The sequence below is a fragment of the Podarcis gaigeae genome (assembly GCF_964106915.1).
Source record: "Podarcis gaigeae genome assembly, chromosome: 9".
In the NCBI taxonomy this organism is placed as follows: Eukaryota; Metazoa; Chordata; class Lepidosauria; order Squamata; family Lacertidae; genus Podarcis; species Podarcis gaigeae.
In genome coordinates, this window is record NC_139685.1 from 23,445,445 (window position 1) to 23,460,156 (window position 14,712).

Here is a 14,712-nt window from a genome sequence, read left to right on the forward strand (position 1 = left end):
GTTGGGAAGGTAAACGGCATTTCCATGCGCTCTGGTTTCCGTCATGGTGTTCCGTTGTGCCAGAAGTGGTTTAGTCATGCTGGCCACATGACCCAGAAAGCTGTCTGTGGACAAACGCCAGCTCCCTCAGCCTGAAAGTGAGATGAGCACCGCAACCCCAGAGTCATCCGCAACTGGACTTAATGGTCAGGGGTTCCCTTTGCCTTTACCTAGCATGGTACCCTTGTTAAAGTAAATATAATATTGGAAGAGAAAAAAGATTAAGCTTTCTATTACAGGGAAATAATCGCCATGTAAGTTATACGGCAGTCTCTTTTACTGCCTAGGGACCGTGCTCGCCGACTCCCCTGCCATTCCTTAAGCTTCCTTTTCACCATTCAAACCCCATTTCTGAACTCTTATATTCTGCAGTCTCGCCTTGCACCCATTTTCACCTTCATCTCCGTATGTATGACTCCCCGCCTCCCTTAGTGCACACAAACAACCCCCATGGTTACTTCCTGCATCTTGCATCTTCCACACATTGCACTTACTAAGCACCTTTTTTTCCTTCTGTCCAGTTATGAAGCCACTCCTATTCTTCAGACCCTTCCATGCACCTGCTTCACTGCCAGTCCCATGCCTCCTACTCCCTCCTTTTCTGTACCCCCCTTTTCACCTTCACTTGCTTTTTCTGACCAACTTTTCGATTCTCCCTTGCACGCAGACCACCTCATTTCCATACCTTGTTGTCTCTCATATTCTGTGATCCCCTTTGTGTGCATAACCTGTGGCATCTGTCACTGTATCTTTAAGATGAATAGAATATTAAGACAAATGCTGGCTCCCTCGGCCTGAAAAGCGAGATGAGCGCTGCAACCCCATTGTCATCTTTGACTGGACTTAAACCGTCCAGAGGTGCTTTACCTTTACCTTGCTCTGCAAACTGTCAAATAGTTATGGTGGGACACTGGCTAAGTGACAACCAAACCCCCCCCCCCATACCCCACAGTCTGAATGAGATGAAATCAGAAACCCTGTTACTGGATTCTTCTTCTTCTTCTTCTTCTTCTTCTTCTTCTTCTTCTTCTTCTTCTTCTGGTTTTGTTTCAGATGATAGCTACTCAAGTTACCTAGAAGTCCATGTGGTGAAAGCATACCTCTCTGTCTGTGTGACATCAGAGTTCTCCTGGATGCATTGTCAGTTGGTTTCTTTGAGGAACAAAGGGTTTGAGATTCAGGTTATACATTGAACCCATTGTAGTCAACTGTTTCAACAAGTATGCCACAAATTAACTTCCAAGTATGTGTGAATAGTGAATTGCACTATTGCCTACAGTGGTTCATATATCCGAACACACCCACATTGCAGTCTACTCCTATCATATTTTACTTTCTAATTTCTGATACACCCGGGAGCTCCTGAGTCAGATCCTGAAAGTAGTGTGACAGGGAAAGTGTCAGATTCTAGCTAGGACTTGGTTTTGCTGCTATTTGCAGGCACTGCTTTACCTGTCCAGTGTATGACATCATATGATGGCAGGTGGGTGTGGCTTGGCCAAAACTGCCTTATGGGCCAAATTGGGAAGCCTTGCAGCCTTATTACACCTGTGGGTCATAGGCTCCTAGTACATGGGCTTGATGTAATCTGGTTTTCCCAAGAGTGACCCATATATCAATTCCTAAAATGCTGTGTGCTTTTTAAAAACAAGTATTTGTTCTTGCGGGACGCGGGTGGCGCTGTGGGTAAAACCTCAGTGCCTAGGATTTGCCGATCGTATGGTCGGTGGTTCGAATCCACGCGGCGGGGTGAGCTCCCGTCATTCGGTCCCAGCTCCTGCCCACCTAGCAGTTCGAAAGCACCCCTAAGTGCAAGTAGATAAATAGGTACCGCTTTATAGTGGGAAGGTGCTGCGCTGGTGCTGGCTCGCCAGCTGCAGCTTCATCACGCTGGCCACGTGACCCGGAAGTGTCTTCGGACAGCGTTGGCTCCTGGCCTCTTAAGCGAGATGAGCACGCAACCCCAGAGTCGGTCACGACTGGCCCGTACGGGCAGGGGTACCTTTACCCTTACTTGTTCTTGCACTCCCAAGTGTCTCTGCCACTATCTTTGTGGCTTTGAAGCCCAAATCTCTTCAGATATATGGGGTTTCTCGTGAGTAGGAAAGTAGTACTCCAAGGCTGCCTGTCCTCACTAGCTAGACATAACCTGTTTATTCCAATTCTTTCTCCTTGCAAATTTATAGTACAGACCCAAGCAATGTATGTGTGTGGGTGAGAGGATATTGAGTTTACAAAGTGTGCAAGCCACTTCCTGCATTCTGATTTTTAAGTATTTTATTAAGGAATCCAATTAAGAGGGAGAAATGGTGGACAGCTTATATTTCAATGCAATATTGCTTTGTGTCTAATCCTGACACTTTATAGTGAATCCAGGGGTTCAGTTCTGGCAGGGAACAGGCAGAACTGTGCTCTAAATATGTTTAAAAGCTTCATTATAAATATAGAGGGGGATGATGATGATAATGTATATGCCGCCCATATGACTGGGTTGCCCCAGCCACACTGGGCAGCTTCCAACAAATTAAAACACAGCAAGACATCAAACATTAAAAGACTTTGCTATGCAGGGCTGCCTTCAGATGTCTTCTAAGTGTCCAATAGTTGTTTGTTTCCTTGACATCTGACAGGAGGGGATAGTTGTCAGGCAAATGAAAAGAAACACAACGGAACATTGTTTAGTAGGCTTATACATGATTACTACTTTCAAATGCTTTAATATTGCTGCCTGTTTTCAAATGAGGTAATATTGCATTCTGGATAATTGTAAGCTGCTTCCTGCATGACAGTGGCAGTGAAGATGTAGTACAGATGGCATGTACAGCTTGATATCTCTGAAGTTTTACATGCCTCAACATACTGCTTCTGATAGTTATATTAAGCCAGAATTTAAAAATGTAACCTACTGTAATGTGAATGCCTGTCTGTCTGTGTCTCGGGCTCTTAAAGAGCGCTTAAAATTAGCATCTTGCTGTGTGGCCTAGATGGGTTCAGATTGTGTGCAATCTAAATTAAAATGCACCCTGCTTGATATTTTAAAGAAGAAAACGTTCCTCTCTTGTTCTAGCCTTCCCAAATAATTGGTGTGCATCTGCTTAAAGTGATAGTGTTAATATGAATCAGGTTTTTTTTTTATTTTTAAGTATTATTGTGCCTTAATAAAAGTATTGATCTAAAAACCCTAAATCTAAAACATGCTTTGTCTCTCAGACAGCACCTACGCAATCTATTTGCAACTGGAATGCAGACAGTGAAGTGTCCTGTGCTTCCAGCACAGTTATCCAATTTGCATGCTTCTCTAGCCTAGATATCTGGAGAAAAGTGCCCTCTTAACTAGAAATCCATTGTGGTTTGCAAGTGCTGAGTGTGGCAGGAAGTAATTGGATAGGGCAATGTTAACCCTTGGCTGCTGTGTCTAGAGATACCTATTACATTTCTGCTTGATAGGTAAAAGTAAGTTTGCTTCAAGATGCTGTTTTCTAAAGGTAAACAAAACAACTCCTAAGGTAATTCTACTCAGTTCATAATGGGATAACTGATTAGCAACTGCCTAGGATAAAACTAATGGAATAAATGCTGCAGAAATAGAACATGATCTGTACTGCATCTGCTACAGCACTGCAACTCAAGAGACGCTACAGATATTTTTTTATCTCCTTTATTGTTTTATTCTAATGACAATTTTTTTCGACTTTGGGGACTAATGACGATGAAAATGAAGTGAATGCATCAAAACAGCACAAACATCTAGCCTAAGCTTAGTGTGATAAAATGTTGCTGTGTACTTGCGTAGAGAACTTAAAATTTGTGGAATATTAAATAACTTGGAACATCTGAAGAAGTGTGCATGCACACGAAAGCTTATACCAAGAACAAACTTAGTTGGTCTCTAAGGTGCTACTAGACAATTTTTGTGTGTGTGTATATATATATAAATTATATATATATATATATATATATATATATATATATATATATATATCGACTGTGTCAGACCAACACGGCTACCTACCTGAATTTGGAACATCCTGGTAACACATGCTGTGCTCTTGTAAATGCACATTGTCTCCTTGATTTATCCAAACAATATATTGGCAAGATTTTGTCAAAGGAACACAAGGATCATTATGATTATAACCTTTCTTTTAGCATGTGCACAATAGTGAGATGCCAGTCGCTCTGGAGCTCTGGAAGGTTTTTATAATGTACATTTGATAACGTTTGTAGGTGTGCTAAGTTGAATGTGCTTGGCCTCAGTTTTTGGCCCAGGGAGAACAAATGTCATGTTTCAGACATTTCTAGCCTAGAAGGAAAAATGTAAAAGCAGGAGGAGAAAATAGACTCCCCCCCCCCCTCAGCACAGTAGAAACTTGAGTGCTGTTAGAAGCTCATATCTCTCTTTATTAAAAAATAAATTTAGGGGTGTATGATTGCAATGAAGCCCTGAAGGGAATTCTCATGTGTTTCCTGGGGTCTAGTGGACTCTTGGCACTATTGTGCAAAAAGTTTACTGATTGGATGGATTTGTGTTTTATTAGATAAACATAAAATAGTTTCTGGCTGACTCACGGAGGCGTTTGTGACTTTAGTGCAGCTTCTAAGTTATTGAATGTTTTTGCAGTTTCTCTCTCTAAAATGTAAAAAATACTACTGCCGCCAACATAAACTGAGACCTCTTGCACTGCTGGGGTATTGTCGTTCTTTTAATGCTCAATAGCTAGATGTGGCGTGTTCAGAATGGTTGTGTAACTTCATTCCAGGAAGCCATTTACAACTCTTATAAAACTGGGTGTTTTCTTGGGATTCCTGACTCAACACTGCTCCCATACAGATTTTTTAGGCATTGCTGTGGTATGCAAACCTCTTTATTTCTGTGTGTACTACACTGGCTCTAAAATATTTAGATTAATCCCATGTGTGTGTTCTCTGTTGTATATTGTTACGGCACTTGTTTTCTTACCATTAAAAGATAAAGAACTGTGTATGAATTGTGGGGGTGATGCAGTATGTGTCAAATCTTAATAGGCCTTAATAGGCCTGACTGTGTTGTTTACCAGGATCTCTCTCTTAATGAAACATTCAAGCACTTCTCTGTGTGTTTCTCATCATAGCTGCATAGTTCTAGGCGGCCAAGGATCGCAGCCTGTCCAGTCCTAGCCAAGCCCCTGATCACCCAGAATTTCAGGATTAAACATATTTCTTACTGTGGTCACCGGTTTTGTTGTGTGAAGATAGAAAATGGTGCTCTGCAAATGAGCCACTGCCCTCCTGAGGCACAGGAGAATCTTTGCAGCGCGTCTTGTACAGAGATGGAAGAGCTTCTCATGCAATTTTCATTTATAGCCAGCTGAGTTGTCTTTAGACAACATTATCAATATCGACCCCTTCTCATCAGACTTTTGTAACATTGCAGTCATCTGTGCTATGCCTGATTGAAGTTTTCAATCTCCTGTGTGTCATCTGTTGGCTAAATGGAAGGGTTGCAGTAAAATAAACTTCAAACTCTTCAGGTGTTTCATTTTAAGTTACTGAAACACCCTAGCATACTGTAACATTTACATTGCCTCTGCCCTCTGCTTTCTTCCATTGGCATTGCAGAGTGATGCTTGCTAAGCATCAGGTATCAATAACGAGGGCCCACGAAAACAAACTGCTGTTGGGAGGTACTCCCAGCTTTTGAATTTCATTCTTCAAAAATTTCATAATCCTGAGCCAGAGTGTCTCCCAGAGGCAATAAAAGACTTTGGGCAGGTATATTATAGTTAAGGATGACTAAGCATACCATCAAGCCGTCCTGATTTTATTTTAATGTTTTGTTTTGCCTGCTGTAAGCCTTCAGGGAAAGGTGGATTAGAAGTTCAAATAAACAGAGTAAGCAAGTGGTAATGTTGCCGCCGTGCAAGGGTATTATTTCCAGTAGTGTTTCAGGAAACGTTTGCCATAAGAGTGCCTTGGGCAAGTCAACAATATATAGTTAGGGATGGTACACTAGATGGACCTAAAGTCAACAGGGTGTAATGCAGTGTAAGCTTCATAAATAATACTAAGCAGTAAGTGTGAACTTTTGGGTAGTGCCATATACTCCCATCCCAAATAGGCTGCAGATTCAGGTCATCATTAGTCGCATCTGTGGCTTTTATCCATCCAGTGATGTTTAGCATCATGAAGTTATAGTCCAGCTACCTCTGGCTTGCCACAGGTTCCACATCCCTAATATAATGGGAAAATAAAGGTAATTAGAAAGATGAATTAATTTCTGAACTTTTTGCGTGTACCTAAGCCTTTGGTTTTTTGGGGTGCGTGTATGTTGTACTGTATTAAGGCTGACCTGAAGCATAATGGGACGATAAGTGGAGACAGAAATGTTAGGTAAAAGTGTCTTGGATATTCATGATGAATGGATAATGATGGATTGTTCTGTTTTTTGCCTGCTTGCTCTGATTACTGCGCACAATACTAAGGGTTCCTAATGAGTGAAATTGTAAAAAGAACCTAGCTTTGCTTGGAATGGCTTAATGAGTGAGGGGATAGATGCTCTAGCATCTTTGGAACTCCTGTCAATTAGGGCTCTGACATCAAAGGGTGCTGGAGGAACTCCCTCTCCAGCATTTTGGATCTTGAGAACCACGAATGGAAGAAAGTTCGCAGAAGGAGAATCCCCCTTCCTCTCACCCTATACCCCTTGAAAAAAAGGTCTTGGGGGGGGGGCCAAGGGAGCCTCTGAAGACTGTGGGATGAGGGTGGTGCTTGGGTGGGAGAAAAATTGGCTAAAATTGGAGCAGCTTTCAACTTTGACATGGATATGGCCCAAACTGGAGGCTATGTTCTGATCCATTGAGTAAATGCAACTTGGAATTTATGATTAGAAGAAGAGCCTAGCAGGTATTAGAAAACTTACATTAGTTTCAAGTGGAATTAACTAGGTTGAGAGCAGTGCCTATAGTTTTTTACTCGGTTCTCATTTGCATCAGTTCTAATTTGTACTTATACATTTGGCTTTTAATGCTGTTTTGGAAAGGGAAACCAATTCAGCTGATGAAGCTTTCGTTGTGTATTTGGTTTCAGGCTGCCAGTGAGAGACACATCAGGTATTGTGTAGGCTGATACATTGAGGAAAAAGCACATACCTGACTGCCTGTTTTATATGCATTTTGACAAATAAATAATAATAAAAAGTTGGAAACCAAACTGCTGGAGATATCAAAGCAATATTGTAGAGATGTAGAAGAAATGTGTAGGCCTAGCTCTCAAAAGCAAATGTTACGGGATACAGTGGTGGGATCCACACCATACCTTTAAAGCACATTCCTTCACATCCTGGGAAGTGAAGTTTGTTAAGGATGCTGGGAATTGTACCTCTGTGTGGGATAAACTACAGTTCCCAGGATTCTTTGGGGGAAAGTGTGTGATGCAGATGTAGCCAAATGTGCAGTATTATTTGTCAATACATGCTGTTGAGAAAAGTGCTTTACATTTTTTAGTACCTAAATCCCCACATAGGCTGTCACCCTCCAAGTGTGTGTTAATGATACGTTGTAGGGTTTTAACTATTTGGCATGAAGTTCTTGGTCTTTAGACCTCAAGCCTAAAACATGCTTGAACTTTTCATATCAGCTGTATTTTATTTTGTTCTAATTTTGGTCAGGTACCAGGGCTGTTAAACGTTAGTTCTCTCCCTCTCCCTCCCCCCTCTTTCTCTTTTAAAAATGGGCCCTAGCACTTGTTTATTCCCCTTTCCCCAAAAGGCAGCTGTAGAGGCCCTGATCCAGCTTAGGACTTCATGGAAGGGAAGTTAACCATTTCCTATACATTCTCAAACAACCCAACACCCCAAGCTGCTATTTCCCTAAAGGGAAAAAGGAAGGGGGAAAGCAAGGAGTGTTCTCTAATTTTTCCATGTGTTCCATTTCAGGTCAGAATTGGGAATATACTTGAAAAGCCCTACAATTCCAGAAAACGGACACAAAAGTGAGAGAAGCTTTTAAAAAAGTGATGGAAAACGCCTTAAATCCTGAACATTCTACAGATTAGGATGAGGACAAGCTAGAAACACAGTCAAAAATGAACATTGAAAGCATAGAGAAACAGGGCTTGCAGCCTCCTATAATCATCAGGGATGAAAATGGCAATAAATATGTGTGTAATGCTACTTCTTCAACCTCTCTGAATGGTGGCACTGTTAGCCACTGCCGCCAAGAGCTGGGACATGAAGACTATATCGAATTTAAGGATACAAGTGAGGCAGATATTTATTCAAATCCTCAGAGCACTGAAGCAAAAGATCTGCAAAAGACTGCCAGTGACTATATCTGCATGGGGACTTCAGATCTGGAGGCCATGCACATCTCTTGTGCAAAGGAACAGTTTTACATGCATGCCTTCAATCAGAATTTCCAGGAGCCAGAGAACCCTCTCAAAGAGGGCCTTGCAATAAAGAGTATCCAGAATTGCAGTACGGAGGAATCTGTGCCTTATTGCCAGGCGGACTTAACGCACCCAGTGCCCCTCGCTGACGTGGAACTAAACACAAGTACTGAAATCCAAGATGAATTAGATCATGCCCAGATGCAACAGGAAGGTGCTAGTTCAAGTGACTCTTTCATTACCATTATAAACCTGGGGGATACTGTGGGAAGCAAGTGTTATGAGGTGGGATGTGCCCCTCAGATGCCTGCATATTCTGGGGACACTTGTGAAACTGTTGCTTACACACACAATGCTGGTTCCCCTAAGCTAGATGCCTTTGGCAACCCAAATATGATAAGTGTCATACAGCTAGATAGCGGAGTGTTACCTACTGCTCTTTCACTGACGGGAGATAAGGCCACCAATTATATAGATTTAGTATCGCAGAACAGTGAACAGGGAAAGCAGGATGCTGAATGTGGTAATTCTAGCTGTGGGAGCTCACCAGAAATGGAACCATTTAATCTGTTCAATGATGAGCACAAGAAATATATGCATAGCACACCTGAGCATGAAGCTGAACCTGGAGTTGATGGCACCATCAATGGCATGTGCCCTCTAGTAATTGAGAGCTTTGATGAGCATTCAGAACAGGAGTCTGACAAAGACAGGGAGATCTTGACCAAAGCACAAAATATTTCTAAAGAAGATCAGGTTTTTCTCGAAGGACACGATGATAAAATGTCCGAGACGCTTCACTGTGATATACCGAAGTTAGAAAGGGCTGATCTGGCTGAGCCTAGTTGCCATGAGACTTTTGTGGTTTTTAGTCCCTCAGCTGATGAACACAACTTGGCTTCTCCACCTCCTGAAGCAGGGTCAACAAATACAACTTTTGCTGTGTTTGCTACCCCCGATGAAGTTGGTGATGGGATTTCTAAAGGTGGGAAGAATGGCCACTTGGCGAAAGAACACTCCAGGAGGACATCTTTGAAAAGTAATGCTGAACGAGTTGCAGTTAAATCACCAAACAGGTCTCCCTTTGCAGCTACCATAACCAAAGCTAGGAAAGCAGAGATAGTGAGCTTTCCAAAACCAAACTTTAAAAATGTCAAGCCAAAAGTTATGTCCAGGCCTGTGTCTCAGCCAAGAGAAAGTAGTGCATCAAAAGCAGCTCAAAGATCTCCTCAGCTGTCTACAGCCTCCTCATCCTCCCCGTCGTCTTCCCCAAGGCAACCATCCTCTTCAGCTGCAGCACTGAGGAAAAAAATAGACTTGGATAAAGGTACAAAAGCAGAAGCACCGATGAATAAAACTCTCAAGCAACATTTTAATAAACACCTTCCTAGCCAAGCTGTGCATGCTGCAACTCATTCCGAAAACACTTCCCACAAGGCTCTAAAAACAACAGTGTCGAAGCAGAGCATGGAACAGGTCGACAAGGCAAGATTCCCTAGTTTGACATGCTCCCTTGTGGCAGCTCCATGCTCCCAGGACTCGGGTGGGACAGCGAGCGACAAAATGGATAGTGCAGAGGCTTGGGTGCAGCCTTGTGCTTTGAGTCAGATACCTCAAGGGGAAGAGAAGCAGAAACAGAATGGCCATTGCGGGATTCCAGCAGAACAGTCTGCAAAAGATACTGCAAACAAAGTTCTCTCGGTAAGTTTCTTAATACAACAACAACTTAAATGTATCTTCAGGTTATTTCCAGAACATGGACTGCGTGTTTATTGAACTCAGACCTCTAGCATTTTCAGCATATAAACACATGGTGATAGCTACTTCTTTGACTTTACAGGCAGATTGGGTAAGCAGGTAGAGGATTTATTACAAATATTGGGTATGGTGATTTGTTAAACCTGACAGATGCAAGTCAAATGTGATTTATGTGCTGCTGGTAAGATCATACTGCTCCTAGTAAGTGTTATGTGTGGCAGTGCCCAAAGTGGCGCAGGATCATTCTCGGTGGCTCTTCCTTTCCCTCCTCTGCTTTGTTTATTTAGCCTTGCAGTGAGAAGCTGCCACCCGGATGCAGCCTGTTGAAAATTTTATAATGCACGTTCACTCAAAACTAATGCAGGACAGCTTGCTTACAGTTTTCATCCCAATACCCCACCAATCTTACTTTGTAATCTTCTGTTTATAGCTAGACATAGTCAGTTTGTTTGAAATTTGCAGCTAGTAATGCACCTATATTGCAACAAAATACAGCCTCTTTGCTTTCAGTTCCAACATTATTTAGTTTATACCAAAATGATCAAAACATCTTGACATTCTAGAACTGGAATTTTTGTTGCAGGGGCAGCAATGTGTAGGTGTTCCTTTATCAAGCTCTCAGGATGACAGTTGCTAGCGATAATATTTGCAGAAATGTTTTCTTTTCAGCACAGCAATTAAAATATTGTGCAAGAGCTGACTTCAATGAGAGACTTTTGAAAAGCTTACGACAAACTTCCTGCAACCAGTTATAAAACATATAAGAGCGTTTTAATCTCTGGCACTGTGGGTTTTTAAAAATATATTTTTTAAGGGTTTGTATCTTGGTACGGATTCGCCAGACTTGAGTACATTGGTTTTAGTCTTGGTACTGGTATTTGATTAAAAATTAAAGTGCAAAGTAAGATCAGACCTTGCTTCTCCTACAAGTACTTTGCAGAAGACTCTGAGAATAAGTAAGAACTTCCCTCACTTGGTGCAGGGGTTGGAGAAGGCTGTGTGAATCTCTCAAGGTCCTTCTTCAAAGCTCAGTGTATAGCATATGCACACGTCAGAGGACTGCACATGTTTGTGTGTGCGTGCTGATAATAGCAAATCGTGGCTTGTTACAAAGCCAAACCAAAACATTTGGATCCCTGCTTCTAAACAGGACCATTGAGCGAGAAAATTACCTTCCTCGACTCCACTAGTAGGTTTGCATAAAAGTACAATCTGTCTTTTAATTGACATATTCTTAAGTAAGCTCATAATACTGAAATAATAATGTTATGAGTGAAGGACTACTCTTATAGGAAATCTGTCTCAACTCCTGCATTGGAGGTTTTGACTTGACTTGTGGCTTTTAAAGCAAAGGTGAGGAGAGGAGTGGGGTGGGACAGGAGCACAGAGGGATGATGGGGATGTTGTGTGGTTGCATGGCTACCTACGCACATTTTGTCCTTCACATGTTCAGGCTGTGTACCTGAAGAGGGCTAATGTCAAAACTATTATCTTAGCTCTTGTTCAATGGCATCTCATAACATCCTTTTAACATCTCCCCCCAAAATTTCATTTGAGCAGTTCCCCTGATCCTCGTAGAAGCAGGGGAGCTCACACTTTCACGCAATACATTTTTTTAAAACAAAAACAAAAACCTTCATATCATAATTAAATACCAGAAGTGATGTCCATAATCATTTGACCACAGCTGTTCTTTCTTTCTAAATTAGAGCGTGTGGGTGGCTGTCAGCAGGACAAATGTTTGCCTGTTGATGTTGGGATACTCTTTAATTTGAGACAAGCCTTCATGTTCAATCAGTTCATGTTCAGTCCAATGATTCTCCATTAGCCTCTCTCCATTATTACCTTAATGCTCCGCATTAAAGTGAGGCTAATAATATAAATATCTATATTGCTTATACATTCACTTTGTAGTTTGATCATGACTGCTTGTTGTTGTTGTTTTTTTACCCCCCACATGCTCCTGAATCGTATAGGTTACTTTGCCTAAAGCAGAGGCAACCCAAGGACAAAGTTTACCCAAGGACAGGCCTGTTGCCGTGAGGAATATGCCGGCCTCCAAGATTGCATTCCGCTCCAGGAGAGGAAGTGACAGCAAAAATGGCCACGCATCTAAAGTTTTATCTCCTCCAAGAGCAAGAGCAGTCCTGTCGTCAAATTCTGGTGAGAAACACTTTTGTTAATTGCCTGTTTGGGTTGGGTGGAATCTCCCATGACAGTACATTGCAAGTAGCCCAATTTTGGAATCCTGTGCCTGTACGAAATCCTTCCTGCACATCAATGTTGATGCCAAGTCACTGCTGGTCATTTCCCCTCCCCTCCCCTCCCCTGCATCTCCTCAATTTTGACTTTTCAGCTGCAGAATGCACGAACTCCTAACCCTGTTCCACGAAGAAGAAATGAGAGGTTTTATTCTGCTTAGATCTGTAGTTGTTGACTGTCCTTTACTTGGAACTCCCCCTCTCCCTGGGCATGGCAGTTCTTTGGAAGTAGCAAACCTGCTCTGAGGAGTGGATGGGTCATGTATCTGCTGCTGCTGTGTGCTGGGGTCTGTGCAAATGGACTTTGGTCATGAGACCACAAACTCCCAATTACAGCATACTCGCTTTTCAGCCATTTCCACAATCTCCGCAGAGCTCAGATTATTCTAGTGGCAATTATGTGGTCTTCTTTCCCTTGTTCATATAAGCTTGTGTGACTACTGGTGCTGGAGTTGGAGAAATGCAGAGTATTTTATAGCAGTAGTGGCACACTAAGGAGGCTGTGTGGTTTGCCCCAGAGCCTGGTCATGTGTGCATGCTTTTAAAGTATCTTGTGTATTTAAGCCTTGTGCATTTATCTAGTTGTGAGCCCCCCATCGGTACCAGGATTGTGGCATGTGGGCTTTCCTACTATGCCATGGTTCCAATTAACTACTTTTCTTCCAAATATGGCATTTATGCAAAGATGGAAGTTTATCGTTGCTGCCAATGTTAGCTTCTCTCATGGGGGAGGATAATAGGCTCATTTGCTGGGACCACGATCTGAAGGGAAAGTGAATAAAGCTGCTCCCTGTATACTGCAGTCCTGATTGTGGACCTGGGGTTTCATTTTATAGAATAAAAACAAACACCTTAAATGTATACACGTGTACCCATCTATTGACTATCTTTAGCAAGTCTCCAGTCTCATTGGCTCCGCTTTCTCTTATTGGAACCCCAAGATCCACCAAACACGGCCAGATGCAAAAGACATAGAATGAAAGCACAGCACATTCTGAGCCTAGGGATCTGTTTTCATCACCAGAACTGAGCCCTTTCACGCATGTTCACTCCTGGTTACCCCTAGCTCATTTTGGCAGCCTAATGTAGGCTGCAGTGGGGTGGAAATGTCATTCTGTTGCTGTTGCTATTGCTAAGCAATTGGGAATTGGAAGCCCCTGCCAATCACTAGGGATGTACCAGTAGATCCTGAACTATCTTCTGCCCACACCTGTTCTAAGAATTGCAAACTAAAAAGTCAGTCTGGACATGTAAAGTTAATTTAGAAAACATACCATCATTTTAAAAGCATGCAAACGACTTGTTACCCAGAAAAACCAGTTTTAATTGTCCTGACTTTCCCACCCTCTTTAAAGTGAGAAACAACCCAAACTAACGTAAGTTTGTTATGTATAAACAAAATGCTGGTGATCTGAAAAATGATTTCTCAGTTTTTATTTTTCATGTGAGCTCTTTTGTAAAGCTGGGTGTTGTTGCTTTTTTGGTTCTTCAATGCAACTTTTTTATGCTTCCATACATAAAAAATCCTTTTTAGTCGGAGGTAAGCATGCTGAAAGAAAAAAGGAAAGGTTTTTTTGCTCTTTCAAAACAGTAATTTATAACTTCACAAAATCCACCCAGTTTCAGTTAGCTTGTGTCTGGAGGAGAGAGTTTCTCAGGCAGTGCTTTTCAGAGAGGGGAAAATATGCAACATAGAAAAAGCAAGTTCTTGGTGTCCATTGAGTCTAGCTAGAATAAAATCTTACTTGTACGCAGCCAAGTCTTTCTGGAGACTTCCCAATTTTCTGTTCTTAAAGGCTTTTTATCTGAGTAATCATTATCGGGTTAGTGATAATGATGGGTGAGTGTCTTAGTTTCAGTTTCAGAGCTAGCTGCTACTGGCATAGCACACTTTTTCCTCACTTAATGTAAGTGGAATTCCAAGCTGCTAAAATGTTCTCCTCTTTCTTAATATCAAGAACTTTTCTTTGCATCACATTGGTGAGCCTTGAGGGATGGAAAAGCTTTAAGCATGTCTGGAACAGAGTCTTGTCACTGTACAGAATGTTTTATCCATGATTATATAAAAAAGAAACATGAAATAGGGCTTTGAACAAATACTCTGTCATTTAGCATAGGTGCCAAAGGTCATGCTTGGTTGCAAGCCAACTATAGATTATCTGAGTCATTCTGAAGAGTCTGAATTGTGGCTTGACAAGACCACAGCATATACATGACAAAATTGTCAGGGAATTCTTGAGTGCCATGAATTTCCTGTCTCTCCATACCAAGTCATGGTCACACTTACATA

At 41.9% G+C, this 14,712-nt stretch overlaps 1 protein-coding gene across 10 annotated transcripts in view; it reads left to right on the forward strand.

Annotated features, from left to right (window-relative positions):
* The window catches only part of MTUS1 (microtubule associated scaffold protein 1), a 105,791-nt gene that overhangs the window by 18,593 nt on the left and 72,486 nt on the right, over nucleotides 1-14,712 (forward strand). For all 10 annotated transcript variants that reach the window (XM_083755389.1, XM_083755385.1, XM_083755391.1 and 7 more), the window contains exons 2-3: nucleotides 7,952-10,104; nucleotides 12,138-12,324. In XM_083755389.1, the coding sequence (XP_083611515.1) occupies nucleotides 8,101-10,104; nucleotides 12,138-12,324 (2,191 nt within the window). In that variant the 5' untranslated portion in view covers nucleotides 7,952-8,100. The remainder of the gene's footprint in view (nucleotides 1-7,951; nucleotides 10,105-12,137; nucleotides 12,325-14,712) is intronic.